The 26,236-nt window shown below is 45.1% G+C and overlaps 1 protein-coding gene and 1 long non-coding RNA gene across 8 annotated transcripts in view; one reads left to right on the top strand and one right to left on the bottom strand.

Annotated features, from left to right (window-relative positions):
* Positions 1 to 26,236, bottom strand: part of ADAMTS9 (ADAM metallopeptidase with thrombospondin type 1 motif 9) — an 85,342-nt gene that overhangs the window by 15,455 nt on the left and 43,651 nt on the right. For all 5 annotated transcript variants that reach the window (XR_008451610.1, XM_054076225.1, XM_054076226.1 and 2 more), the window contains 7 exons: positions 26,015 to 26,119; positions 25,712 to 25,879; positions 25,232 to 25,516; positions 24,427 to 24,588; positions 23,675 to 23,851; positions 9,616 to 9,783; positions 4,281 to 4,454 (listed from right to left, as the gene is read on the bottom strand). Coding sequence is in view for 4 of the 5 variants with exons in the window: in XM_054076225.1 (XP_053932200.1) it covers positions 4,281 to 4,454; positions 9,616 to 9,783; positions 23,675 to 23,851; positions 24,427 to 24,588; positions 25,232 to 25,516; positions 25,712 to 25,879; positions 26,015 to 26,119 (1,239 nt within the window). In the remaining variant the exon portion in view is untranslated. The remainder of the gene's footprint in view (positions 1 to 4,280; positions 4,455 to 9,615; positions 9,784 to 23,674; positions 23,852 to 24,426; positions 24,589 to 25,231; positions 25,517 to 25,711; positions 25,880 to 26,014; positions 26,120 to 26,236) is intronic.
* Positions 4,312 to 23,647, top strand: LOC128853241 (uncharacterized). 3 transcript variants are annotated; one of them, XR_008451612.1, is made up of 6 exons: positions 4,312 to 4,473; positions 10,369 to 10,476; positions 11,644 to 12,651; positions 12,789 to 12,925; positions 18,021 to 20,215; positions 20,315 to 23,647. It is a non-coding gene; the product is annotated as an uncharacterized LOC128853241 (long non-coding RNA). The 3 variants fall into 3 exon arrangements; XR_008451613.1 differs by having other exon boundaries at positions 18,569 to 23,647; XR_008451611.1 differs by having other exon boundaries at positions 18,021 to 23,647.

The raw sequence follows: 26,236 nt of genomic DNA, 5'->3' as shown, positions 1-26,236 counted from the left end.
GAGATGCTCAAAGCTCCCCTTGTCTCGGGTTTGGCCAGCCCAGCACATGGTCACCAGTACAAGGTGCATCGTTCCAGCCCTCTGCCACTCAAGACCAAAGGAGGCACCTTGCAAAGAATGGGAAGAAACAAGGCTGATTTTGTTTCCACCCCTTAATTTACATTTAAGCCTACATTTGCAAAGTACATTGGCTCATGCTTAATTTTAGGAGGTTGGATAATCTCCATGCCATCAATGGGTCTTCTGGCATTGGCCATGAAGAGCTATCATATTAAAAGCTCATCCTCAGTTAAAATCGTTACTTGCTGATGAGAGATTGACACTCAAACCTACGCCAGCCTGCTTTAGGATTCTCTGCAAATAATGGCCAAGTAAATCCAAGCCAGCTCTGTGCTTTTTGTCATCATCAGTACATTAAAGTTTGATTATTTATATGTTAGGGATAACTGGCAATTAAAATAATTAAATATCGCTTAAAGACAGTGAGACCACCATAAGACAAATCAAAGAGATGCACTGCAGAGATTCCAATCGGTCAGTCCAAGACTCACATAGAAAGAGGACAGTTCAGCTAGTATGAAAAGATTATTTTTCCTTTTAATATGGTAATAGATTTTGTATGAAATCTCATGTTCATGACTGATCTAAATCTCACACAAACCAGCAGGGCTGGGGATAGCAGTATTGACAGCAAGAGCTGAGAAACAGGTCAGACATTTGACAGTATTTGTTTCTTTTGCCTCATTTCCCAAATTTTGAACTATTTTCCTGTAAGTTCAAATTAAGGACCATTACAAGCACTTCTGCAACTGTTCTAGAAGAGTAGCAATAACAATTAAAACCCCCCAAAGGCATTGCTTTGTGAAAGCATTCATTGTTTTCTTTTTTTTTTTTTTTTTTAAAATAATCTAAATCTGACACAGAGATGAAATGAAACCCCAGGCCACAAACACTTCAAGCATGCCCTGGTTAAATCTGCAACGCAAATCAGACAAGGATGGCACAATTTTCCCCCAAACAGCAAATGCCTAAGATTCAAGAGTCACATTGCAGCTTCCAGAGCTGTTCAATATCCTTTCACAGAGGTCCATAATTAAAAAAAACCAAAACACAACACCCTTCTTTCTCCCAATTTTCCCTTTTTCTTTGTAACCCTGGTCTGGGTTTTACTTTGACATCTGCAAAGCCCTTTTTATTGACTTTCTTCTCCTTGGTGTAGACACTGAGAACAGCTAATTAACGGTGATACACCAACAGAGCAATAAACGGTTTCCAATAGGTTCTCCATTCCTTTTCATCAGCTTAGCAAGACCAACATTCTCAACACCACCACACAGGATCTGTTAGGACCCCACCCCCCTCTCAGATTCCCTTTAAAGATAAGAAATCAAGAACATGACACTGAGGCATTATTTTACATTGAATCATAGAGTGGTTTGGGTTGGAAGGGACCATGAAGGTCATTCAGTACAACCCGCCTGCAGTGAGCAGGGACACCTTCAACTAGATGAGGTTGCTCAGAGCCTCATCCATCCTGCCTTTCATGTCAATTAGGGTCCATTGCCGTTCCCTGCTCAGAGAATACTAATGCCGCCTGTGCCCCCTCACTATAAATAATGTGCGGCCAGTACTTAAGGCTGTGGAGAAGGTGCTATTACTGTTTTTCAGTGGGTACATCAGAACAAAACAAGAACTGCTTGGAGTCAGTCACATTCGGCATCTCCTGCATAGTTCTATTAATGGTTAGTTATATATAGGTGAGGAAATTTCCAGCCCACTCCCCTTGCAAGGCTCCCCTGGGAAAAAAAAAACAGTCTCCATAACACACTAAAAATGTCCCTAGTGCAATGGGGAGCCCTGGAAAACTTAGGAAAACATCAGCATCCACTTCCCACCAAGGGCCTGGCAGCCTGGGGGCAGGCAGAGGCCTCTTGCTGCTGGTCTGAAAAGTTATGAAAATAAGGGAAAGAGAACAAAAGGATGGGGTAGGAGCCGTAGCTTTTGAGGGCTGATCACACCATTAGGTAAGGACTGCAACTACATGCTGTTTGGTGACCTATTTTGCCACCTGTAAATGTGTTAGCTGAAGAAATTTAATTGGCTTTGTAAAAGCAAAAGTTCACTGCAAGGAATTTGCTGGAACCCCCTCGGCTGTTTCCATGTTTCTGTTCCAGGCTGGGATGTTTGTCAGGCTTCACTGCTTGGTCAGCTCAGCTTTGCCACCTGCATCCCACCACACCTCAGCTCCCTGGAAGGTGGGGATGGGGTATGGTCCCCTCCGGCCTCTCCTAGCAGTGGATGTGTTAATGGGATTATAAACCCACTACAGCTTCCCGGCACCGCTGAGGCTGGGGAAAGGACGCTAAGCTCATTTGCACTGTCCCTGTGAGGCTGAAGGTACCGTGGTGGGGGATATTAGATCATGTCACACAGGTGGCTGCAGTGGCTGCAGTCTGGGATGCTCGGAGCACTCCTGAGCCCAGAGGCTCATGGAGAATAATAGAATCATAGAATAGTTTGGGTTGGAAGGGACCTTAAAGATCATCTAATTCCAACCCTCTGCCACAGGCAGGGACACAGGAAAGGAGGAAAGAATGAGAGGAAAGCACACACTGCCGTAACCTTGAGTTTTTCCTTGTTGCAGTGGAACAGTTGCACAGCCTCTGCATGCATGAAACACTTTTCCTCTCATCAGTAGATTTGCTTTTCTTATCCTCCCCCTCTTTTTCTTTATTTTATTTTTTTTTTAAGTGACACAATAAAGGCAGGCTCTGGAAGTGCCTGCGAGCACCAAGGCTTTGAGCAGGAAGCTGGTGATGCCTTCCCATCTTTTGTTACCAGAGCAGGAGGCTGTGTTTTCATAGAATCGTTTGGTTGGAAAAGACCTTTCAAATCATTGAGTCCAACTATACCTGTCCAATTACTAAACCATATTCTTCAGTTTTGCATTTACACTGCAGCCAATTCACGCTGTCACAGCAGGGGAAGGGACCTTGACCAATTTTGTCCCCCTTTAGGATCCCTTAGGCCATGCCAAGAACAACATCAATGCAGCCTGACTGCCAATGAAAGCTGCTTCCCCTCTGATTAATAGTTCTCGTGCTTCCTGGAGTTGCTGACTGCAGGTGTCAGGGAGATCAGGATCAGGCTCCGACCATGCACCACTGAAGTCCGTGGGATCTTTGCTGTTCGAAGGGTGTAGGATCAAGCCCCCGCTGCCTCGCCACCAGCAATGGTTTTGCAGGGGACATCTTGTACCACTTTCAATCCCCTGCATTCCCACAAAGGGCCTTGATGGGCTATCCTCTTCTCCCTACGTGATGTGGACATCCTCCCCATGGGAATGCTGGCCTCTCCCACGGACTGTGCCCATTCCAAGGCTGGCAATCTCTGCACTGCAGGAGAGACCCTGGGACAGTAGGACAGGGACAGAGAACTGGGGCAGGACTCTTTCACCCAGCGATGGCTGGAAATGGAATGGAACCAGAACAAAAATACTCATTTTGCTGCCTGGTCTGACCTCTCTCTGCCATAACCTGTTGTGCATCCGAAGCCTCATAGCAGCCTCCGGGCAGCTGATCGGAGGGCCTCCCCTGGACTCTCCTCCGGCCACTCACAAGACTGATGCCCACACGTTGCCCACACAGCAGGTGAGTTAGAGTTGCTCCCTGAACCACTGCGGCAGCAGCTTTGTCCCCCAGTCCAGCCTAAGGGGTTGGTTTTGCTGGGGACCAGTCCCAATCACTCAGGAAAACGCCGTCTGCCATGCGAGATCTCATCTCAGCACAGCTCATGGCTTGGCAAAAACCATGGACTGGGACCTCAATGAAAAGAGAGAGCCGTCAGCAGGAGCTGGGGTAACAGGGAAGGAAGGTGGGAATTATTGCTGTTCCCCATTTCCTTCAAAGCCCCAGGCACGGAGCAGCGCGGCAGGGCTTGGTCCAAGGGGGGTTACTGCTCAGCCTCTGGGAACGGACCCAAACCCGCCCAACCCAAAACCTGCTCAATATTTGCATAGGTCCCAGCCAAACACAGGGCAGCACAAAGCAATAAATTAACCCCACAGAGGTATTTCTCAGCTCCCCCTCCCAGCCAGCACACAGGAGCATTTTCTCCACTTTTTTTTTTTAGCCAGTTCAGATCGCAACCCCAAAACCCCGTCTCTCCAGCAGCGACCTCCGGCATCGACAGCCCTCGTCTCCAGCACCATCCCGTGCTGCACGCTCGAGAGCACAAGTGACACGACCCCGGGGATGGGCGGAGGGGGGCACCCCGCTTACCGGTTGCCATTCGCTGGCTGCCCAGCGATGCGTGGGGCACTCGGGGAGGTGGCAGTCCCGCTGCGGAGGCGGACGGCTGGATGGGTCACATTCTGCTTCCTCAGCTGCTTTCAAGGTGCCGCTGTGGCAGTTCACGGCACGGCGCTGGATACCTCGGCCACAGGACACCGAGCACTGGAGGAAGGAATAAAAGGTGAGTGGTGATCCTTGTCGCAGCTGTCACGGTGAGTTCCTGGGGTTCACTCCCCAGCTCTGGGCTCAACGTAGCGACAGCAACGCTCTAACGCCAGCGTCTAAACTTGCAGGAGAGGCTTTTCATGGCAAAAGGGAAAAAAACTTTACAAAGGGCAGAGCAGACAGGTTGAAATCCCTATTCCACAGAAGCCAGTGAGAGTTTTTGCTGTTGGGGGTCAGGATTTCCTGGACAGGATTTATATTGCAAAAACCTCTGGAGATGGTGACACTGCTAAACTATCGCAACGTGCCAGAGGCAGCGAGGCTCTGCGTGTTACTTCTCAGGCTCTCAGCTCAAAAAAGTAATAGTTTAAAATAGTTTAAAAGTCATTGGAGCGGACCTCAATGAAAAGTAAACTTGAATTATATAGAATAAAATCTGTAGCAGTAGTGGTAAAGGTATGATACAGCTGGGATTTCTTTCAGCAGGCATCTAAACATGCAGGTGCATGCAAGCCCGGGCATATTAGTTTGTGAAAATAACCACCTTTTTAGAAGTAACTGCATTTCACATTTCCTTCATTACATTGTGGGCACATTTCTGCCCACTTCTATTCACAGCAAGAAAAGGCTGAATTTCTCTGTTTCTCAGACATTCTCAAGTTAGTATCCACACTACAATGCTTTTAACAGCTTGCTTTTTTCTTTCATGTGTTTCTAATTGTGACTGAACAATATAATATGTTCAGCAGTACTTCACTTCTCGCTGATATGGATTCTGCCTCTCTATATCTTATAATATATGGCATAGATTTGGAATAAAAGGAATTTATATTTGCAGAAGAAAGTGCCTAAAAATCAAAAAGCCTGCATTTAAAACACAGCTATTACAATTAACCGGTTGCTGAATTAACAATTAATATAAGCAATCTTATTAATACATCAGGAACTAAGAAAACAAGTTTACAGCCCATTATTGCAATACCCATAAAAGCGAGCCTTCTTAAAGCAGGGAATTAAGCGGTGCCTAGCGGGGAAGTCATTCTCTCTTCTGCAGAGTATTCCTCTTTAATGCTCCGCTTGCTTTACTATCCAAACGCCCCATAAAGCCAAGAGGACCAAAGAAAAGCTGACTGTGCACATTCGCCTGGCTTCAGATATTCGTAAGCGGGTGGGTTGCCTTATATTTTTGGGTAACTTTTGAAAGTAGCAGTGAGATTTCCCATCACTGGTGCCGCAAGTGCTCCGCATACGCTCTGCTGTCTCCCTGTGATTGATAATGCTGTTTGTCCTAAGCATTCCATAGGGGACAGTTAGCTGAATAACGGCAACAAACTTGGAGAAACATATACACCGGGTTGCACACCATGCTCTAAAACGCCTTTTGGTTTATGTTTATCATTCATCCAGGTGTTTTAGGATAAGGGAGTGCAAGTTTGGCCGTGGCTCTTTCCCAGGGAGGCTGTGCTGTGTGTGACAGCCGGGCACTGCGGGATCCGGAGGAGGCAGATGGTCTCTGGCCATACTGGGCACAGCACGGTATAGGGCAAAGCACGGCATAGGGCAAAGCACAGTATAGGGCAAAGCACGGCATAGGGGAAAGCACAGTATGGGGCAAAGCACGGCATAGGGGAAAGCCACAGGCTCCTTTCACCGTAGCCTCGGTGAAACTTTGCCATAGGAATAAATGCTGCACCCTGACTGAATGGGTGGGAGGATTCAGAGCAGAGAAAGGGGGTCCCCCAAGGCCCCAGGCCAGGCTGCCATGTCCCAACCCCTCCCTTGGAATAGATATGAACCCTTCTCGTGCAAGTGAGCAAGCAAAGAGCTCTCCTTGGGCTAACAGGAGAGGCTTCTCTTAGCTCAATGGGCTTTCTCATCGCACTTGTTGGCCAGACGCTTAGAGCAGCCACAATTCCATTCAGCCACAGAACTGGAGAACACCGGTGCAGCCCCAGCCAGAGAGGGGGAAGCCACTGGTGAGCCCAGTCCGGGGTCCTCAGGAGGGCTGTGGTGGGGCTGCTGCCAGGGCATGGAGCCCTGCTGAGGAGGGGGCAACGGCTACACTTGCTCCAAAGCTGGTGAGCTGGGGCCACGGGAATTTTCCTAGCAGATCGAGGCATCCCCTTCCATAGGGTGTTCCCTCCTGCTGCCTGCACTTCTGCCTCAGTATTGCTGTGGCTCTGGCTGGATTTAGGGCTGGCTTCAAAATAACACCATTACGCTTTATGGCAGATGCAAGAAAAGGTGGGTTTTAACACCATTTTCATCCTGGCTCTTTTTAATTCCAAACACTCGTCAGCCAACCTTTGTCTACCTTGGGGAACAGAACCCAGTGACGCTACCAGAAGGTGCTCACATTGGGGGCAGTCATATATAGGGATATATTCCCCTATGGGATGCCAGGAAGCCTGTTCGTCCTCTCTATAGAGCCTATATGTTTTCTCAGGATCACTGCTTTTGAGCACGTCGATCACCGAACTGCCGAGCGCCTGCTCGGCCGCAGAGAAGCTCTACCTAATGCTCTACCTGTGCTTTCAGATAGGGCTCAGTTTCAGCCTAAAGCCGAATGATGTAAATACCAGACAGCAAAATAAATATTGGTATTTTTGCTAAGTGAAAGGTAAATGGCCATAATTGATACTACTTAGGAAATGCAAACACACTAAATCTGACATTTCAATGCAGGCACAAGCACACTTAAAACCTGGAGAAAAAGCCTTTTTTCTTCTTCCCTTCTGATTATTATGGATATATTAAAAATGCTTTGCTGCAGGAAAATGGATTTGTAACAATCTAGAAAAGAAATCCGTGGCTTCTGAATACAAAACATCCAGAGAGAAAAAAAAAAACGGGAGCGGAGCACTTTCCCGAGTTGGCTGGGACTAATTTTTTAGCATTCCTGTATTTTTTTCAGCCTGTTTTTTCATCATTCCTTTTCCCAAAAGGAAAAGAAAAAAATCCTAAAGGCACGTGCAACAGGTCTTGTGCATATACGGTGACAAGGAGGATGGACTTCCATGGGAAAACCCTGCCTTAGTTCTTACACGGGCTCTTGCTGGTTTACCTAGGACAAAGGCAGCCAGCTCAGCTTTGGGATTATCTTTCAGTGGCAATTAGCCCTTCAGAGAGCTTTTTTGGATAGTATCTAAGAGCAAACTGATCAAGGCTCCTGTTTTCAGCAGTGTCACCAGCGATGGGGAAGGTGACACGGAGTTTCCGCGCCCATTTCGATCCTGATCTACTGGGCACTCAGGGCACCAAACCCTGCCTGTTTCATAGTCCTAATGGGAAGCTCTGCACCCAAATCCACCTCGGCTCTGAGGCGTTAAATCATCCGCAAAGCGGTGCGAGCCCTGTGCACCTCTCGCAGGGGTGGCCACAGCCGCTGCCCCAAACTTCTGACAGCCCTGCTTTTCATCTGTCACAGGTAAAGAAACTTAGCCAGCACAAATGAGCATCGGGAGGCAAGGAAGCCATAAAAAGCCCAATTTGATATTGTGGGATGGGTCTCCATCCCGTTATTTTTTCCATAAGCGAGATCCTGGCTGGGTGAGTACGTACAGCATCAGGGACCCAGGCTGAGCACCGACCTTGCATGCTGGAAATGTGCTGCCTATTCTTAGTCTTATCATTAGCATACAAATATTCCTTAATTGCCTAGTCACAAGAGATTACCTCAAGCCATAAATCACCTCCATCCTCCTATTAACTTGGGTTTCTTTCTCCACTTGCATAAAATCAACTCCGGTCATGCGATGGAATGTTGGGAATTTTAAAACACGTACTTTTATCCATTAACATTAGTGTATTTTAATGCAATCGACAGAGCATTACATTATTATGTTTACAATTATTAGCTGTAAAAATTGCGTTCAGGAGCAGTCATTTTAAACAAAGTGCAAATCGGATGTGACAAGACCATCTAATGGCCTAGCTTTTCTTTACAATCTAGATTCCTCTATAAAATTGAGGCTTCAGTTTTTCAGGTAATAGTATTGACTTAATTGCCAGTATGGGAGCAGTACTGTGCAATTCACAGGGCTGTGTAGGGCTGCCTGGGTATTCCCAGCCTTATCCTGGGTAAGGAACTCAGACCTCAAGTACTGAACCTCCCTGGAGAATGCACACTTCTCCCTTTACAAGTAATGGCAAATATTCCTACCCTACAGATTCAAAAGTAAGCATAAAAAGAAATACAAGTCTGAAAACAATCATAGACCTTCAATGGGTTTATTGTCTTTTTTAATAATCCACATTAAGCAAGAGCATGCAGTCCTAGTCCTAACGTTTGCATGGGTGCCTGTTAATGGTTTGTCTTTCAGGGGACTCATTTACAGCAAGAATTGGTGGTTTTACCTTAATTTGGAAGACAGACCGCAAAGAACATGATGTTTTACAAGTTAACAGTTCATTTAGTCTGGGATTTTCAATAATTCTGCTGATTAGCACATTAATGAGGTAGAGGGAAAAGCAAGGTTCAGAGATAAAAATGTGATACAGCAGATTCAGGCTGATCACAAAGACATTATTTTCAGCAAAACAATGATTCAAGATATGCTTTCAGCAAACAAGGTGCTTAATAACTCCAAGCACTTTCACATTTCCAACAGCCTCTGCTCTATGCATCGGTGTCTGACTTCTTCATCAGTGTCTGACTTTTTAATTAGGCAAAAATCAACTGATGAGCTTGTTAAGAAACAAAAGGTAGTGAAAACCACTTATAATGAACAGCTCTGCCTGTTCTTTAGGTTTTCCCAGGAAGACGATAACAAAATAAATTTCAAATTTCTTAAAACTGAGGAACATTTTGCTTGGGCTTTGACATAGTTAAATAACAACAATATTAAAACCATTAACAAATAGTAGATTCTCTTTATTATATATTAATGTCTTTTATAGTAGAAATTTAAAATATACAACATGGAATTTGCTTTCTGATAGACATTGAAAGCAAGCTGCAAATTTTCAGCTGATACAAACCAGCGCTTCTTGACTATTATCCATGAAACTACACTGATTTACATCACCTGAGGATCTGCCCCAAAACTTTTACCATTGAAAAATTCAAAAGGACAGAAGTGACAGGAAAACCAGCTTCTAACCAATTTGACAGAGAAAGAATATTAAAGGGTACAAAAGGGTACACAACGCATCTCACCTGTCCCCAGTCTCCTGCTTTCCACTTTGGACATCTGCCCCCTCTGCATTTCTTTTGCATATTGGGCTTAGCAAGGTGCTTGCAATAATCTTCGTCTATATGTCTCCCTTCCTTTGTCAAACAGTACACATTGCGGTGCTTTTGGCCCCTTCCACACGAGACAGAACACTGTAAATATAAAGTAACAACAGATCAGCTTTTATGCAGGGCCATCTACGTGGTTACACACGGTCCATGGCTACCCAGACAATTTTCTTTTAGTTGGACCAAAAAGCACATCCTCAGGTCACCAACAGCCTAAACAAAACTTGAGGGGGAGATGAAGGGGCAGAATTTAACTGCTGGAAATGCTCCCATTTGCCCTTAATATTATTACACAATATTCTTGGTGAAAGTCTCCCAAAATACCAATACCAAAATAAGAGAAAGCAGCTGACATTCAGCAGGGATAACAGGCTGGATTCCTGGCATTGCTCCAGTGGTTTCAAAGGAGCAGAGTCATCTTACAGGGATCAAGGCAGGAGCCCTCAGTATCTACTTAGAACTTGAAAGCAACCATTTCCATCTACCTTGGTAAAAAGGGAGGTCAAACGTTGGTAAATCAGGAGAGCAAAGTGTGATATACACCTTCACAGAGGGAAATAACTCTGCAAAGGACAAAGCACGCAGCTTTTCCATGTCCTCGGTGTTTCAGCTCAGGCTTGTATGACCAGAGCAGACTAGTTTACTGGTGTTTTTTGTTTTACTAAACAGACTGAACCCAGGACATGCTCATCCCTAAGATTTATGCATTTTGAAAGCAACTCAGAAGACGGCAAGAAGGCAGACCCTGAAGAATCAAAGCAAAAAACAAATCAGCAGGTATGTTCGCTGCGAGCTTTGTAGTGAAGCAACTAATTCCAACCTCCCTCTGCAGGTTCACTGAACTTTTTCAAATGTGACCACTTCTGGCATGCAAACCCCAAGCAACTTCACTTTGATTTCAGATTAGTCTCCTCCAAAAGATTTAGGAATCAAAGGGGTCTGGAGTCACGACAAGAATTTAATATGACAGTTTTGTGTAGAACAAGACTGTTACTCAGCATGATGCACCCCGAGACTCAGCTTCTATTTCTTCATTACATGTTATGCAAGCCATTACATGCCATGTCATAAGCATCCTGGTTTAATCCCTGAGCACAAACACACTGTTTCTACCATTCCTCAATATAAAATGTTCTGCTTTCCTTTCAGAACACAGCAAACATGCAGAGATGAAGCTTCTACCTGCGTTTTAGAGCCATGCCATCAGTACATTTCCTAAGAAATAAATTACAGCCCAAGGTTTTCCCAGCCTATGAATGCATTTTAAACCTAAAAAAACTACAATTTATATTTATGTAACACCTTTGGAAGAGCCATTAGAATAGAATTTGGCATATACAATGACAGCTGTGATTATTTTAAATTACAGCCCTGCTTCCAAACCATTCAGTCCCTATTGTGTTAAGAGGTACACGAGGAACCAGCAAGAGCACAGTAACTTGGTCTGAAATAGAAAAGTTCAGGCCAATGTGGAGAGAAATGGATTTAACTCATAAGATCAGATATTGCTGCCTAAAAGCTTCTATAAGTGATGTCCTGAAAAATCCTGTTTTGCTGCTGCAAGATCGTTGAGAGGGACAGGAGGTAGCTGAGGTTCCTTGCAATCAATAGGTTTTCAGGGCCATTAATGATGCTGCTCCACGAGAGGTGGGGAAACCATGTGAGTGTGAGGCAGGGATGGCGGCCTCTGAGTTTTCCTGAACGTGGCTCAAATTTCAAGATAGGCCAAAACCCCCAAATTGCAACATTTAACCTTGCACTGAGAAACGGAGGAAATGCTGTCCGGTGTTCTAAAATAAGCCTTTCCTGAGTTACCCAGATTCATAAACTTCACTTTTTTCTTTTGTATCAACACAAAAAATGATTCAGTTAATGTTATCCTATTTATAAGGCTTCAAATTTCATCAGAAGTTCATTTTTTATTCTTTCTACATCTCTCTCCAGGCAATGAACGTCAGCTGCAAGAAAGAAATATCAAATCCTACCAAACCCAGTTGCAAATGTCTAATACTTTCATCCGTTTACTATCTTTGGACTAAATACCAGCAGTGATACTTGAACAAAAATTCAAGTGCTTCTCAGTAAGCACTCTTCTTGCAGGCTGATGCCACTTTACTGCGACAGTCAAAGCCAAAGAATAAATTCACACACTTGATCCGGACTCTCTTGCCCCACATCCCAAGCCAGTACCGCCAGGTGCATCTTTTCTCTAATTTAAAAATACACTGGATCCACTGCTCATTCAAAGGAAGAATAACCACATTGTACAACAACACATGGAGATTTCTGGGGACCCGAATTTGGTCGATAAATATTCGGTCTCACAATTAAAAGGATGCTAGTCATTGCCAAAATTATTATCCCCCTTCTACAAATTGCTTAACTTTGGCATCTGACATTTATCTCGCCACTCCACCATCAAACAAGACTGCATGCATACCTTGGTGCACTCAGAGGTTGAGGCATAATTTGCCTAATTTTGTTAACACTTAAAAGTAATTCCCAAGATGCTGGAATTAATCATTTCTATGTCTGTCTTTAATATAAATCAAAGTTAGGCAGCTGTGCATTTTTAGATCTAACCCACCCATTTGCTTTCGTGCACATGTGAGTTATGATCTCATTTGCACTGACAGAAAAGAGAGGTCAGATTATCTAATGTGACCAACTATCAGAGACTAAAATTCCTTTGCAAGGAGTCTACTTCATAACTGCCTTCTAATTCATCTCAGGTATTTCCAAGTTTTATTTGGCACATATATTTTAAGCATATGTGAGCCACATGCAGAAAATAATTTAGTAGTAGTGCGCTTCATCTCAACGCCACGTGACTGAGGGAAGAGGTACACCGAGCTACTGCCATCAGCTTCATCATTTATGTCCGACCCTGAGGAAACTTTGCATTGCATTATTGGGGTTCTTCATCACTGCAAATGCTGCTGCCCACTTATGGTATCTATCAATAATGGTGCCATCATGAGGTAAGCTTTGACCTTGCCTTCTTTAAAACATTGGAACAGCACAGACAAAACCACTCCATATTTCTCTCTCTTTATCTTGATTTCTTTCCTATCCCCAAATCCCCATAGAAACTACCCCAAAGTACTGGGGATGGACGGGAGGCTCTCTGAGGAACAGCAGCTTCATCCAAGGCTCTTTGAAGTCAATAGAAAGACTTCTACTGGTTTTAATCACCTCTGGATCCAGCCCTGAAGGAGCGGCCAAGGTATTGTATTAACTTTTTTCACTCACCAGCTTTCTAGAGTCAAGAATCAATGTACTGGGCATGCCCATGGTCAACCCGCCTCTCCTCAAGTACTTGAAAATCTCTCTCTGAAATGCTGTTTGCATCCTGTGGCAGAGGCATAGCAACAAACAGCACCCTGGGGTGAACCTGGGAGGACAGCCAGGCATGGGGAATGGTGTGAAACAACACCTTGTGCTGTTACTTAAAACAAACAAGATGATTGTGGCACATAAAATAATAGAGAAATACTGTTTCAAAGAATCAGCTATAGCTGTTACACTGAAGATTCCAGTAAACCTTCCTCTTGTTATTATCTTTATTATCTCCTGAAATCACTGCAGTCACACCTGGTGCTTTACGTGGAGCATAAGAACAAAAGGTCTTTCTTAATAGCATTAGGATCAAAGCATTTGAGCACAGATTTAAGGGTATTAGGTTTAGTGCATGATTAGTTTTGCTAAGAAGCCAAGAACCAAGGCTTGGCATGCTGATCATTATTTCAAATAAATACAGTGCCTAGTTTAAATAAATGCAAGAAAAAAGTTTAAATAAATACGACAAAAATATTTCCATATCAACTGTTTCCAGAAAGGTCAGAACATGGTGATAAATCTCTCCTGCAATACATCACTTTGCTTCAGCGCAGTGGCAAGCCTGTGTTTTTGTTTCCACAGAAATTTGTTTTCTGTTGCAGAGTTCAGGAAGGACAAAGATTATTCTATTTTACCAAGTACATACAATTTGCTTTAAACTAATCTTTGCTGCATTTCCTATTCCAACATTGTGGAAGGTGTGGGTACATCTCTTTCAGTAAGACTTTTCCAATGTAGAAAGTTTGCTACTTATTCACTGGGCTGGTCACAGTCAAAACCAGAACATGTATCCCAAAAACCATGGACCTCAGCATGCCCAGAGAAGGGCAAGGAAGCTGGTGAAGGGTCTGGAGAAAAGGAGGCTGAGGGGAGACCTCTTCACTTGCTACAGCTCCCTGAAAGGAGGAGCGTGGCAGGTATTGGTCTCTTCTTCCAAATAAGTAGTGGTAGGATGAGAGGAAATGACCTCAAGTTGCCCCTGGTTAGGTTTAGATTTGATATTAGGAAAAATTACTTCATGGAAAGGGCTGTCAAGCACTGGAACAAGCTGCCCAGGGTAGTGGTTGAGTGACCATACCTGGAGGGATTTAAAAGATGTGTAGATGTGGTACCTAGGGACATGGTTAGTGGTGGAATTGGCAGCGTTATGTTAAGGGTTGGGCTTGATGATTTTACAGATCTTTTCCAACCAGTGATTCTATGATTCAGAGGCTTTTAAAAATTTGTACAAAATTCCCTGCTGGTTGGGTCTAGGTTGTGACCCTTCTGCAGGAGACCACGACCTGTTCTGCACAGGGAGCTCGTGCTGCTGCCAGGGTAAGGATTGCGAGTGAGGTCAGTCTGGCACCAAAAGCCCTCAACAGCCGTGGGCACAAATAAGCAGATCTTGGTGAAAAGAAAGAGGCGGCACAGAGCAGTCAAGAAGAAATGGAGCAGCTCTGCTTCTCATTGATGTTGTGCGCTGAATGGGCAAGCCCAACACAGGGCAGGAAAGGAACCAAACCACCAGCAAGAATCTGGGGACATCTTCCCCCAGAAGCGAGAAGTTTCAGAAAATGCTGTCAGACCACTTTTCCAGGCCCCCATGCATCAGCCAAGGATTTAGGAGGTATTTGAGATAATGAATGCAAGCTGCAGTGATCACCAAATTAATTCCAAAGACCGGTATGCTCTGATAGCTCACCAAGGGCAGGGCTGGGAAGAATTAGACTAGAAATGGCTTTATCAGATTCTGCCAGGAGCAACTTTTTAGAGGAAATTAAAATCAATCCTTGTAGGTTTAGATTTCCACACATTAAGGATTATATGTAAAGTAAGCGCTCGTAAGTAAGCCCTTGTTCATCCTTTCCAACAGTCTGAGCTGAAACATGTGCTGGATGAAATAAGGCAGAAAAATGACAGATCCCTACAACGCTTTACGCTCCCCTTCCACGAGGGGCTGTGCTGCTGGATGTCAGCAGACTTCTCCAGCTGCACACAGAGCCCAACCACGCACCCTCCTACCTACATTTCAGCATCCTGCTAGTATACACCAGCTCTTATTATAACTTACACTGGTTCTACCAGAAATCATAGCCTTGTGACATCTGTACTTACGAACTTTCTCAAGCATGAAGGGCTCAGAAGGCACACCACCAAGGAAAGCCTGGATCGTTCCTCATCAGCTGAATCCTTACTGTAAGTCTGAAAATTTGTGCATTAAGAAGCAACAGAGGCTCTGTGGCATCCAAAGTAACTTACTCAGCTTCACTAGAGCAAGGTATTTTAGCATGGTACTCCCTTGGCATCAGTGAGACAAGCAATAGGTTTAAAACAAGGGTGCAGCTCCTTGGTATGATTCCTCCCGTGGCTGCAGCAATTTAGATGTTTGGGAAGTATTTATTCCTAGCTACTTCAAAATACTGTTCTTCCATTGGTCTGTTCTAGCGTGGTCTCGTGCCCAGCTGCATCAGCACAGCGAGAAGACCATGCCTGCAGTGCAGTATACAGGGCAGGATTTGCCCAGCTGGGCTTTTCTTTCCTGCAAAATTGTAAGAGGGAGCCATACCTTAATGCACACAGCTGCCAAGAGCACATGGTTGTGGTGATTTTAGCTGGTAAGAGGCCAGAGAAATACATCTGATTTTTGTACATCTAAAAGGGAAGAATGATCTGTACATTCAAGGGAGGGTAACTGGACCAGAGATCTGAGCAAAACACACCAAAGCATTGCTCTGCAGTTTGAAAGAAATGCTTAATCTGTGCTGACTCCCCAAAGAATGGGAGGAAACAAAAAAGAAAAAGACAAGCACATTAGGGATTTTGGAGTGTGTAGTCCAAGCAGGTTTATAAGCATTGTTCAGAAACCCCAGTGGGAATGTCCTGAGGAACCCTCTGGGAGCTGAAGGGTGGACCTGGGTGTGCACAAGAGCAATCTGAGTCCCAGCGTCCCTGAGCAGCACTCCTCGCCTTGGGCACGGGTGAGAGGGAACACCCATGGTGGCTCACCCCGGCTCTGTGTGCCGCTCATGGGGCAGCATGCTCTCGGTCTTTATCCTCTGGCTGCTCTTTTCTCAGCTCTGCAGCAGAGCTTCCCAAAGCGCTTATTTGCAAAAGGCAGAAATAAAACAATCCACAAACCCTCCACCTTCTGCTGTCAAACCAAGCTGCAGAGACTGGTGAGTGACGATGCCTCATAATAGGTTAAGAAATAAAAGAAGGGAGGGGGGAAACTTCTCAAAGAAAAGGGTCCAACTTGATGCGCTGCTGCAGCAGAGGGAAGAGTCTAGTGTGTCTGGAGCCCATTCCTCCAGCAGCACATACTGCCTTAGAGGAAAGGATGCGCTTGGGTGGAGGCTCTTAAATGTCACCAGGATTTAAAGCCCTGAGCACTGAAGTCAACACAATAATTTCCCTGAGCTGGGAAACCTCACAGGGATTAACCTGGTTAATCTGGTTAACCTACAGGATAACAAGCAGCAGGAGAAGCCACGCATCTTCTCTTTCATGGCATCCACCTACTTAGTAGCACCTTCTTCCACTCTTGCATCTGCCCTGTTGTTATGTTCCACGCAAAGACTTCACTGGCAGCAGAAATCAGCAGGGCTCTGAACGCACAAAACTGCCTTAAAAGCTGCATCCCTGCCCCACTCCATGCTATTTAACTTGAACAACAAACAAGCAAAAGCCCCAAAGAGCAACTGCAGGTCTCTCCAGGAAGGGAGGCATTAGATGGCATTTCCTTAAATCAGGAGGAGATGTGCGAGCTACGGAGCTACGCAAGGATGCCAGAACAATGGGATGTGGAAGGCACTGATGAAGTCTATTTTCCATGCTGGGGCACTATTAAGAAAGTAGCAATTGAAGCAGCAAGTAGCCTAGGTTAACCTACACCTCCTATGTTTAGTGAACAGTTGTATTATAATGCCATTTATAAGTCCCATTCAATAGGATTTCTCCATGTTAGATGGAGTGAAAGACGAAGTAGAGCTCCCCAAGGAACCTCAGCCCTATTTCACATGTGTACATCACAGCAGGGGTTTGTAGGAGCACTGGGCTGCTTCTTGCTCCTGTTTTATAAAGAAAAATCTTGATTTAATGTGCTAGGGATCAAACACACTCAGCCTGCATTCAGTCTGGGGCATCAGACAGAAGTTCATCCATGCTGCTGGCTCGCTCACCTCCCCTGAGTCAGTAAAAATTAAAACATGAATAGAGCATTAAGTGCCTTTGGAAGAAGATGGACTACATAATTTTTCCTTAATGACTGCACAAATCAGTCACTGTGAAAGGCAGAAACACGGTGAATGTCTTTGTGCTTAGTGTCTCTCATCATCGTGCATCCTTGTTTCTAAACGCTACAGTCCCCAAGATCTGAGCAACAGCAATTACTGCAGTTTGGGGTCTATATAGTGTGAATGGGGGCAAACACCCACGCAGACCTCCCAACACCCAGCTCAGGGATCTGCTTGAAGATGCTGAACTTCACAGCTGAACCTTGAAAGTGTGTTACTGTTTTAACACATCTCCTGCAGTTTAACACATATTTCAATTACTGCGCTCAAAGCCATCGCTTTGGGAGACAAATATTCCCAGCAATTGTCCTTTAATTTATTGCTTTATTTCTCCTGTATGGATGAGCATGCGCACGTGTGTGTGTAGAGGAGGTCTGCAGACTTTACCAAGCCAGCAGCGCTGGGTGGGCCAACCATGACATGAAGACCAAACCCAATCGTCACTGAACAGCAGTCCCTCTACTTGTTTGAGTTCAGGCCAGTGGTTTGCAGCCCGGACAACGACAATCGCATTGAGAAAATGTCAGAAGGGAGGTGTTAAAAAGCAACCACAGAGGCACATCAAAAGCAGCCAAACAATCACTGTAGTTCTTTGGGAGTAGACAGGAAAGAATTTTACAGTAAGCTAAGACAAAAACATCAGCTGGGTTATACGTGGTAAGAAATATCAAGGAATACTAATGGAGTTATATGCTCTGGCTGGGACAGTGCACCGAGGAACTTGGGAAAAGATGCAGCATCTGGAGTGGGGGAAAGGCAAAAATTTCAAGATACAAGAAAACAACCTTCCAGAGTCCCACCAATGCTCCAGCTCACTTCTGTCCTGGCACCGGCAAAAGGAGAAGCTATCGAAGGAGAGCAGACAAGACTGGCCCTTTTCTGCAGCTCATTACCCTGGCATTTCCCCAGCATTCAGGCACTGGGTTAGGGAGGTTAGAGGGGATACTCCTATCTGGTCCTTTTACTTCTCCAGGAGACTGAGACATGTTAAATCTAACCACTTGGTCAGATCACAATGGGCACAAAGACTGAGGGGTGCCTGCAAGGGAGGAGTGTGGATTGTGGACACTAGCAGCCAGGAGCGAGCAGAACCCATAGCAATAGTAGACCTATAAAGCTCTCCTTATTTAAGGAGAAACAGAAGTAGCAACGAAATATGTCTGGTGACAATAGACAAACAACAAAAATGGAAAGGAAAATGAAATTTGGGGATTTTGGGGTAACAAGAGAGGAATAAAGTGATTTTTCTCTGCCAGGCAACTGGGCACCACTTGTTTCACCCACCTATAAATGGTTTAGAGCTGCCATCTGTAGCTTGGAGCACAGGCAGGGACTGAGCTGAGGAAAGACCCACAGAAGAAACCATTACCCTGCCCTGGAGGAGTAACAAGCTGAAGCTCTACAAAGACCCCAACTGCATTTACCTTGTGGGACAAGCTCCGAGAACAGCACGAGGCAGGGAACAGGCGGACAGTAAGACAGCTAGTAGAGCTGTGCCCAGCCCAGCTGTGACGCAGGGGTGTGCGCTTTTGGAGGCTGTCTGAAGCTCTGGATGGGTGTCGCACAGCAGGGAGTCCAAGAAAGGGCTGCAACAGGGCTAGTGTGCTTTTTTTAAACAAAAGCAAAGAGGTCTACACTGTCAAAGGCCTTTTTCTGACTGAGGAACCAAAGCAGACAACTACTTGCCTTTCATCAGCATGTCCCTGGAGTCAGTCGGTCTGACTGACCCTAGAGGGGAGACAGCCAGGAGCCCACGAGGGACACAGCAGCCTTGGTGAGACAGCCTAAGCGTCCAGCAAACAGCTTTGAGACAGAGTCAGCTTTAGACAGACGGCTGGGGATATCCAGAGGCTACCAAATTCTCATTTCGGTTTGGATCGGCTTCATTCAATCTTCACTAAGGCATCTATTTCTGTCTGTTTTTCTAAAGACACATCAGCCACCCAGTGAGCCCCTCTGCTGCAGCAACATCTGTCCTTCCCCCACAGGCTCTCAGGGTAGGATTGTTTTTATTAGTTTTCTGATAACACCCAGCACGGCAGAGAAATACAGACTTGCTCTCGCAGTCTTGGAGCCTGAACCAACAGCATATGAATGAAAGACAGAAAAGGCAACATAGTTCAGCATGCCTATCGCTTAATTTTCAAGGATGGATTTGTTATTGCAAAAACACGTGTAAAAAATCATACAGCAGCTCAGCAATGCTGCTGTCACAGCAAATTCATTTTCTGCAGAAGAGAGGAAGGGAACAGCAGAGTTATATACAGTTGCAACCAAATCTGCCCCTGGTTATCACTTCTGCCATAGCAAGAGGTGACATCCTGCCTGCTAAGAAGATTATCAGAATGATGACATGGAGAACATTGCTGTTGCACAGCTTATTTTCAGCCAGCTTCACGGGAAGGGCATTTTGTAAGCAACGTGTTGGGGCTTTGACAGAATTAAATACAAATAACCCAAACTTTCCATTGACACCGAATTTAAGATTACAATTCCTGAGTGCCAGCTACCTGACACGATTATTGGCCAGGCAGTCCTGCTTCCCACCGAGCGCAGAGCTCCTCTCCTGCTACCCGTGGCACTGCGCACAGCCAAAGAGCCCTGCAAAGCCGTCAACGCCAGCAGCTTCCAGATCTGGCTAAGGGGATACAGTATTGTTGTGCTAACCTAAACGTGAATTCACGTTTACAGCAACAGAATTTGGTGTTTAGCTGGCTAACGATCTAATTGTTTTATACTGAACTTCCAAGTCTTCCTTGTTAGATCAAAAGGCCCCTAAAGACTGATACACCAGCATTTCTGCCCATTCGACTGGGAGCTGGGAAGCACACATCACCGTTCTGCGGGCACTAAGAGCTACAACCCATTGTATGAGCAGCTGGGACTTTTGATACTCAAGAGCAGTAAGTATTTGGCAAGGCAGATTACTTTTAAAATTGTAATACTTTTTAGGAAGGAAAAAAAAAACCAGACTGAAAACCCTACCCACTCATTTTCCACAGGTCAAATTCCAGCGATTAGTGTCCCACTGCAGTGAAGCCCAATGACTCACCCAATCGAACCAGGTTCACATGGTGCTGTGAGATATAATTGTTTTACCTTATCTGTGCCTGTTTTCTAACTTGGAAAGAGTGAGAAGCCCAGGACAATGAATTCAGCATCACTCATAAATCGTATCAGGATACCAACGGTACGTTATGGTAAACCACAGCGCCAAAACTTCACCGAGATAGCAAAGAGCAAATCTGCTCCAAGAGAAGCAGAGTCAGCCTCGGGTTTTAAGTGAAGTGTTGGCTAAATGCTCTCTGGAGCACCTCCCTCGTTCTGGAGAACACGGTGAGACTTCCTCTCAGTATTCAAGAGCGTATATGGAGATCTGCATTCATACCACAAGGCATTCAGAGGAGAACAAACACTCTCTGTATCCTGGTGACAATCTCTGCATGTTTTCTAAAGCGTTATTTTAATAAAAAGGGCAGGCCTATCACACGGCGTACAGTTCTGCAGTGTTTAAATACATGTTCTTAAATAAGCAAGGAAATAAGTATCACCTCCACTTAGTCCTCACTGAACATAAATTATAACAACAAGGTATCTCACCAGTCTCCTGGTATAAAGTTATCATTTACACACAGAATCTGTTTATTCATTTAATTAGCTCTTTAAAACCCGGATTTAACCAGCCAGATAAAAATCACTCATTTACGGCATAAAATATCAGTGGAACTTCACCTGAGTACTGAGGGTGGGACTCTTCAGACCTTCTCTGCTTTAATTTATATGTATTTTATATGCTAATTTCACACAAATTTGAGTGAGCTAAGGCAATCAGAGGCTTGCAAGAAATTAGTTATCCAAAATTCATAAACTTTTAACTGTGTTTGTTTAATTATTGAGAATGACAGTTCTGTTGGAGAACAAAGCAAGTAAAATAAAAGCGAGTCAAAAGATGGAACATTGCAGCATCACTTCAGAAAATTTAGCAAAAGTTACCAAAACTAAGTATATGATCTTAATTTAGCAAAAGACTCAAGAAATCATTATACAAATTCATTTATGATTACATTCTACTCATCTTTAATTTTCACTGTTCAACATTAACATTAAACATCGTAAATGTATGCAATATTTATATAAAATTAAATAACAATATTGGAAAAATAAATACACTTTTACATAAATACATAAATCCATACTGCTGAAAAGTTTCAGCTAATACTATACTCTTGTTTCAAAAGTGACCAAAAAAATATGGTAGTGACACTCCATCCCAAAAGATGAAGTATGTACAGCTACAGAATGATGCTTGCAACCGATGACAGAGCTAAAGCAAATCCAGGTGATACCACACTAAAGAAAAATAATTTGGATGTTACTACCTACAGTAGTAGCACGAGGTAGACACACACGGGGAGTATTTTTGCAGGAGGGATACGAAGACCTTTTGAACCCATAGATACAATTCAGTCTTCAAACAGGTCCCCTATGTCAAAGCCAAAGGATACCTCGGTAATAAGACCTGAAAAATCAAGTCACTGTCTGGCAACGACTGGGGCTAAGCTCCGCAGCCCCTTCCCCGTGGGCAGCTCGGAGGAGATGCTGTAGGCAGGAGAGGATGCCCCTGCCCTCTCTTTGCTTGATATCCCACCTGCTTCCAGGAGACTGAGCAAGCACAGCCCACCAAGGTTAACACAACCTAGTAGAGTCAAGGAATTTGTTTCCTGGGTGAAGAAAACCAACCCGAACCCAAAACATAAGACCGCAAGTTGCATTTCCAACACAGAGGAGCGGACGCAGCCCTGGAGCCTGCTCCTGAACAGCTGTGAAGAGGCTGAATGCTGACCAACACCAAAATGCAACACAACTCTGTCCACACTTTGGGTTCTTGCAAATGGTCCAGCATGGGTAGCAGAGGCTGGCACAGCAATTCCCAGCTGGCAATTCTGCAGGGAAGCTCTGCTTGGCTCACCTCACTCCTTTTTAGCACCAACTACATCAGCATACAAGTGATACATTAGCACCCCAAATGAAATATTTCATATCACTGTCCCCTGCACTGGTGAAGCACTGTATAAACACCAGTTCAGCAGTTTTATGGCTATTGCATAACTCACTGAGGTACGGTAAAAAGTGAGGAGCATTACTGAAGGCGTCTGTGCTACTGAAAGCACCCGCAGAAACAAGGGCGTGGTTATGTTTTAGCAAGATGACTTTTCAAACCATGACAATTAAGGAAGTCCAATACATTACAAACAGGCCCTTATTTTTTTTTCCCCTATAAAGTGCTTTAGAGTCAAATTAAATTCTTTTAAAAATCATCTTCAATGCTTTTATAACAAAATACACAATAAAGGTTGACATTCATTTGAAGGCCACTCCGAAACCGGCAGGTCCGTGGTTTCCAGAACACCAGAAGAGCTCCGGGTGGCCCTCACCTTGGCACACCAGGGCTCTGCGCTGAGCAGAAGGTGCTGCTCAGGACAAGGAGAATTTCAAAGCTGTGGGACCCAAAATCTCAGCCCTGCCATTCAGAGCCGCTCTGCCCTGACAAGAGCATCGCTGTAGTAGACTCCTCCAGTGACAAAGGAGCAGCGTAAGACATCTCTGCCCCAAAAACTACTTTGCTAGTAGGAAACTCCCAGGGTTTTAAGCCTTCCACCACCTTGCTGATCCCTTGCTGACTCAATGGTATCTAGAGCAGCAGCTGGACGTCAGGCCAGACAATAACTCTCCAGAACCAGAGAGATGCACGAGAATAGATCAGGGGTGCCTTCGCACATCACATTCACGTAATATATACACGGGAACAGGAATAGAGCACGGGTGCAAATGCACACGTGTTTCTACATAGCTGTGTGCGGGGGCTCGTAGGGACATGCACACACATCTACACACACTTGTACACGCTTGGGAGTTGTTGCAGTTTACTACACATTTTCCCCTGTCATCTTGCTTTTGGCAGAGAACACGCGACTGGAAAGCCAGTAGGTGCACAGTGCAGTATTACCATTAAATATCAGAACAATTTAACTTCAATGAAAATGAACTGCTTAAATGCTAGGTTTAAATCCATATGCAAAGAACTCCGCCAGAACCAAGACTCATAATGCGCAGCGTTCGCAGTGTAATAAAATGGACAAAGGTGGCTACTTAGCAGAAAGTGCCTTTTAAATTAAAGGACTCAAGCTCCCCTAATGTAAGCCCTTCTTGAACAGGTGTTATTCTGAATATATTGTCAATAATCCTCTTTAAGTGCAGTTTTAAGACATGAAGCATTAGCACCTTGGTTTGAAGCAAATTAAATCTGTTGTTAGGGGATATCCACAAAATGGTTCACAAAGAGAAAGAGTTTATGGTCGTACCGAGCTCCAAGGACCAGCGCTCCAAGCAGCATCTCTAGGACAGTCCTGCACATTGCACTGCTCTCTGTCCGGTGGCTTGTCAAGGATTTCACAGCTCAGATCCGTAAACCTTTCCCCATTAGGCCGCTGGCACACCACCAGCCGTGTTCTTGTCCCTGCTCCGCATGGCTTTGTGCACTGGAAGTCAGAAGAGGACAGAGGAATCACTGTCTGGGCAGCAAAACCACTGCTGAACAATCACTCGAAGCTGCACCACCTCTCAAGACCCAATGGTTGTTTCTGTTCCAAATCAACCCAACTCTGCCCAGATCCCCCCAAACTCCATGTGAGCCTCAGATGGGGGAATCAGCTGCTTCAGCTTCTCTCTTGCCAAAGCTGTTCATGCTGCTCCACAACGATACCGCAGGCTAATGTCTCTAATTGCTCACCTCAGTCAAATTTTCAGAAGGGAGCAGCGTTGTTATTAAGAAAAAAGGCCTTTACTCAAATTAGGGCTCTTTTGAAAAGAAAAAAAAGAAAACAAACAAACCCTCAATTTTTATAGAATGTGCTTTTTTGCCTGGGATGAAAGTTTTCCCATGACAAATGGAAAAGCAGTTGCTAACGGTTCACTCATTTCTCAGAAGCTGCCTTTCACGCTCCAATCTTTCCAATAAATGTCACTGCAACATCCCCCTCTTCTCCCATTTTTCAGCCACCCACTAATGAAAGCCTTCCCCCGTGCAGGGAGCCAGGATGAACGGTGCACTCACCTCTCCCCAGTTGCCATAAGCCCACTGAGGACAGGGGCCAGATTCACATGATCTCTGCTCCACGGGTTTGCTTTTCTCATCACAGTTATTTGCGGTGTATCCGTTTTCATCCTGGCACACCACGACCCGCCGCTGGAACCCCCCTGCACATGTGCTAGAGCACTGGAAGACACAATTGTCCATGGCTTCTTTGCCTCCAGGAATAATTTTGCATTCCCAGCTCCTTCACAGTGCCTCGCACCGTGGGAATGCACAGCTAAGAAACTTAATACAGCTAACAGGCATTAACAGCTTCAAAACCCAGCTACTACTAATGGCAGTGCAATGACTTAGGCACTGACTAAGCAAAGAAAATAAACACCAGCCCAGTTTTAAGCAGGTGAGTAATCCCCGCTGCCCTTAATGCAGTGTTTGACATCCCCTTTGTGCTTAATTCTCTTTAGGGACTTCCATGATAAAGTGCTGTGAACTTGTTGGGGTGAGAGGACATTAAGGCTCTGCTGCGCTTTGGCAACAGCTCTGCACAGCTGTAAATGTCCTGGGAGAGGGCCAAGATGCAGAGGTTGGCCTTTGCCTCACGGAAAATGATGCCATCACCTTTCTACCTTGGAGACATGAGGTGTGAGGGGCTGAGAAGTGATGCCTGCACCCTACTGCAGCAGTTGCTCGTGTGAGCAAAGAGCAGAATGTGGTGAGAAGCGTCCCTCCTGTCCTTGTGTGGTGGTGTTAACAAAAGCCTGGATGAGGCCAGGAATAACAAAACCCACAAACAACAAACCAGAAGTAGGAAAATCAAGGCACTTACAGCACCCCAGGGTCCAATCCTCCACTGATTGCCTCCCGGTATATGCGCACGGTTTCGGTTTGGGCTGCCTCCGGGGTGCAGTTTCAGGCGATGATCCGGATAGAGGAAAGGGTGAATGGGCCTGCCGTAGTCGTGGCTGTTTGGATGACAAGGAGACATGGAGCAGTCTTGCTCGGTGGCAGGGAGGTCATCTGGATCGCACTCACTCCTATCCACCAGCTGGTCATTGTAATTGATGCAGATCACTTGTCGCGTTGCCTTACCTTGACCACAAGTCACCGAGCACTGTATTACAGTGGGAAAAGGAGACACAGTCACATTTCCAGCTTTGAAAATCAGGCAGACAGCTATTGCTAATAATGAACCTCAGAAAACCTTAATCTCCCCACTTATAACAGAGCAAGCATTGCAGATTAATGAAACGTGTTCCCAGCAACGAGGTCTATAAGGCTCTCCTGTTAGAGGCAGCACGATGCTTACAGAGCTCCACTCCAAGGCCTTCCACTGCCCACACGGTGTCACGGTGCACATTTCCGTGGCTGACGGCTTCGGGAGGTGGAAACAAGCCGACTCTTCAGCCACCGAGCCCTGGTCATCCCGGCAGCTGACGTATCTCATCCGGGTACCCTTCCCACATGTTGCAGAGCACTAGGGAAGAGCAAGAAGCACTCCACTAGAAAGTTTCCTGTTATACATTAAAAGGGCTTTGGAAAGAAAAGTTGGTCAAATGACTTAAAAATATCACGTTGTCTACTGTAAAATAATCTTGAAAGACGTGCTTACCGGTGTCCAGGATCCAAATCTCCATTGTGTTCTGTGAACGCCTGCTATAGATCTCTTGGCTTCGGGACTATTTGGATGGGGAGGACACGCTGCTATTTCGCAGTCCTGTACACGAAATACATGAGGGAAAAGAGGAAAATAAAGATTTTGTAGATGTTTCATTTAAACTATCTCCTCTCCAAGGTAGTTATCAACAACACACAACGTCTTGAAAATCTGTGA

The sequence above is a fragment of the Cuculus canorus genome, chromosome 11 (genome assembly GCF_017976375.1).
Source record: "Cuculus canorus isolate bCucCan1 chromosome 11, bCucCan1.pri, whole genome shotgun sequence".
Taxonomy (NCBI): domain Eukaryota; kingdom Metazoa; phylum Chordata; class Aves; order Cuculiformes; family Cuculidae; genus Cuculus; species Cuculus canorus.
The sequence above is the reverse complement of the archived record's forward strand: the minus strand, read 5'-3'. Positions and strand labels throughout refer to the sequence as shown.